This window comes from Pterocles gutturalis, unplaced genomic scaffold (assembly GCF_000699245.1).
Source record: "Pterocles gutturalis isolate BGI_N339 unplaced genomic scaffold, ASM69924v1 scaffold24446, whole genome shotgun sequence".
NCBI classification, from domain to species: Eukaryota; Metazoa; Chordata; class Aves; order Pterocliformes; family Pteroclidae; genus Pterocles; species Pterocles gutturalis.
The window spans coordinates 1,795-5,253 of record NW_010098587.1 but is presented as its reverse complement, the minus strand read 5'-3'; the positions used below and the strand labels follow the sequence as shown (position 1 = coordinate 5,253).

Below are 3,459 nucleotides of genomic sequence, written 5' to 3'. Positions count from 1 at the left end.
CCTGGGATTCCATGATGCAGGCACAGCCTGGCCGGGGGTCACGTACCTGGAAATCCCCCTGCCAGGGCTCGGGGCTGACCTGCTGCAGGTCCTGCAGCTGGGTTTTGCGAAGGGGGTTTTTCACCAGGGCGGTGCCAGGATCGCTGGCTGTCGGCATTTTCTTGCAAGGCTCGTGGTCGGCGATTTGGGTGGTGCTGTACGCTCGTCTTTGGGAGGAAGACTTCACGTCCATCCCTGCAGGGTGGGAGAGAGGATCAGCTCTGCTCCGGAGCAGGACCGGCCAGCATCATCCACCCTGGGCTCACCCCTTGGACCTCCCGGGGCTGTGGGGGTCACGCTCAGCCCTGCTCGGTTTTAAGCAAAGCAATAAACCATGACAGGTAATAAGAGCCTACACTGAAAACTCCTGGGATGTCAGGAGAGCAGGCTGGGGAGGTTTCGTCTGAGCAGTTTCCAACCCAAAAAAAAGCCTGACTGCATTTCCCCAAACCTCCCCGGAGAAAGACGAAGGGTTTACTAATGAAATTTCATTAGCGCAGACATTCTCCTGTCAGAGCAAGAGTAAAATCTCATTTGGAACGGCGTGATTTCTCATCGCTTTTGACAAGGTTGAGATGCACAGCTCAGCTCCCCTCTGAATCTAAGGGAAGAGCATCCCGTGAGTGCTTTCCTTGCAGCAGGGAAAAGCACCCAGCTCCGGGGCGCCAGCAGCCACTTTCTGCTGCTGATACAAACACCCAGCACTGGTGGCGAGGGGTGACACTTTGGGGACAGGGCTTTGGATCCATTTCCCTCCTCTCCTGATCTCAAACCACAATATCAGGGCTTGCAGGGAAGCTCTGCAGGAGCAGGGATGGTCTGGCTGGGACACCCATTTGCTCCCTCCTCTCTCCAAGGGCGGCTTGGGAAGCTTGGAAATAATTCTGTGGCCAAAGCAGAGCTGCTCTGAAATTCTCCAGGGCTCCCCTTGATTTCCTGACAGGTTTGGATAAAACATCCAAACCCAACACCCCCACTTGAGCCTCAGGGGGGTCTGTCATCCCTCCCGCAAACCCCTCCGGCTCTTTGCCGAAGAGACGCATTTGTCAGACAAGCAAATCGGCAGAGCAGTGCCAGAAGCTTGATTAGAAAGACAGGAGCATCCCACCCACGCTTGTGCAGAGGAGAACCTGACCGGTGTCCGTGTCCGACTCTCCCTCAGGATCTCTGCCCACCACCAGGTGATCGCCCTCCGAGTCTCGGGAGTGGTTCCAGCTCTCCAAACCTGCTCCCTCCTCCTGGGAGTGAAAGAAAACAGAGCTGCCCGACTCCTGGGAGCGCATCATGCTGTAACGGCGCCTCTTGTCCTGGGGGAAAGCAAAGAGAAGGAATAGGTCCTACCACCGTGTCCGTCAGCCATCTCCCAGCCCAGAGCTTCTGCACCGCTGCCCTTCCCCACCGAGCTCCTGTTTTTCCCAGATGTCTCACCCACCATCTCACTTGAGGACAGAGTGAGAAAGCAAGAGACATCTCTCTACAACTACGTGAAAGGAGGGTGCAGTGAGGTGGGTGCTGGCCTCTTCTCTAAAGGAACAAGTGATGGGACAAGAGGCAATGGCCTCAAGCCGCACCAGGGGAGGTTTAGGCTGGATATTAGAAAAAATTTCTTCACTGCAAGAGTGATGAGGCATTGGAACAGGCTGCCCAGGGAAGTGGGGGAGTCACCATCCCTGGAGGGGGTCAAGAAACGTGTCAATGTGGTGCTTGGGGACATGGGTTAGTGGGTTGGGTGGTGTTGGGTTGGCGGTTGGACTTGATCCTTGAGGTCTTTTCCAACCTTAATGATTCTATGATCTCCTGACCACACACAAAGAGCCAAGATGCTGGCTTGTGTCCATGCACACCAACACCCCCTGCTCTGGGGTCAGCCCCAGCACCAGCGCAGCGTTGGACCCACCGATCTGGGGTTGGCGATGTACGGGGAGGTGTCACAGACGATGCCGTAGCCGACCAGGCGGTCACCGGGGAAGAGGCAACTGGTGTTGACGGGGGAAACCAAGACCTCGGTGCTCTCAGGAAAGATCCACTCCACCGACACATCACTCAGGACCGGCGCCATCGCCTTCTTCAGCGACTTGAGCATCTGGGGGAGAAAGCAGAGGGGAGCGGGGATGCAGCAAGCGGATGATGCATGTGCTGCAGTGCACGCACCATGTGCTACAGGGGAAGGGGAAAATTGCCCTAAGAAAGCCCAACAGCTGATTCCCACCCTCTGCTGACCAGCTTGGAGCAAGGTGCCAGCTTGTGGCCAGAGGAACCTCACTCCGGTGCCAGGCAGCATCCCCTGCTCCCCCCAGCACCCAGGAAAAGCCATTGAGCTCCACCCATCTGAGCCCCAGCCCTGCCCCAAGCCCCAACACTAACATCCTGACCACCGGCACGGCTGGTTTGGATCCAGGTCCTCGCTGGGACAAGATCAGCAATGCTCTGCTGATAGCACATGTGGAGAAGATCAATATCCATGAATATCTCAAGGACAAACCTACCAGGCAGCCACCTCTGAGAGCTTCCCGGCACACCAGGGGAAGAGAACACCAGATTTTGAGGCAGAAGAAATGTTTTCTATTGTTTGCTGCTTTTTCGCAGGCTCGGGAGGTCACACCAGGCTGTGTTTTATAATTTAATAATATAATTTAATATTTTAGGGTGGTGAAACACTGGCACAGGTTGCCCAGGGAGGTGGTAGATGCCCCATCCCTGGAAACATTCAAGTTCAGGTTGGATGGGGCTCTGGGCAACCTGGGCTAGTGGAAGATGCCCCTGCTCACTGCAGGGGGGTTGGATTAGATGACCTCCATGGGCCCTTCCAACTCAAACCATTCTCTGATTCTGTGATTCTATGATTGTATAAGGCCGTTAATTGATGTCTCAGACTGCTGAAGGCACCGAGCTGCACAGCCCACAAAGCTCTTTATTAATAGCTCCATAAAAAAAACCCAAACCACCCTCTCCTCACCGTCTTTGCTTTCAATTTCCATCAGAACCACCGATGCCGTTCTGTCTTAGAGAGCTTTCTGTGTGCTCCAGGTTCCTGCAGAGGGGCTGGCTGCCGAGCTCTGCCTTTTGAGATCAAGAACCTAGGAGCTGGCTTTTTATTTCAGAGCTAAGGACTCCGTTCTCGCTGGGCTGAGCCATCCAGCGGATGAGGGGCTGGGCACCGCGCTCTCACCGGGGGACAGAGCCATCCTTACGCCGGGTTTGCGGCACATCGGTGTTGTCGGGGAGGGTGGGAATGAAGAGTCCCCTCTGTGCTTTAAACCTGGCTTAATAGGCAAAGCCATCGCAGCATCCTCCTCTCCCTCAAACCCGGCTGCTCCTCGCCTGAGCAACGCCAGGGCTTGAGCCCGACTTCAAAACTAATTGGCGGCTTTGATGCTGGATCCTTTGCCCTCGCCGGTGTCTGAAGCAGCCGCTCACTTT

The 3,459-nt window shown here is 55.6% G+C and overlaps 1 protein-coding gene across 1 annotated transcript in view; it reads right to left on the bottom strand.

Moving 5' to 3' along the window:
• Nucleotides 1–3,459, bottom strand: part of LOC104461841 (von Willebrand factor A domain-containing protein 5B1-like) — a gene marked incomplete at both ends in the record, with an annotated part of 9,987 nt that overhangs the window by 6,164 nt on the left and 364 nt on the right. Inside the window, 3 exon segments of the mRNA XM_010073574.1 lie at nucleotides 47–234; nucleotides 1,175–1,346; nucleotides 1,937–2,122. Of these exon segments, the coding sequence (XP_010071876.1) occupies nucleotides 47–234; nucleotides 1,175–1,346; nucleotides 1,937–2,122 (546 nt within the window).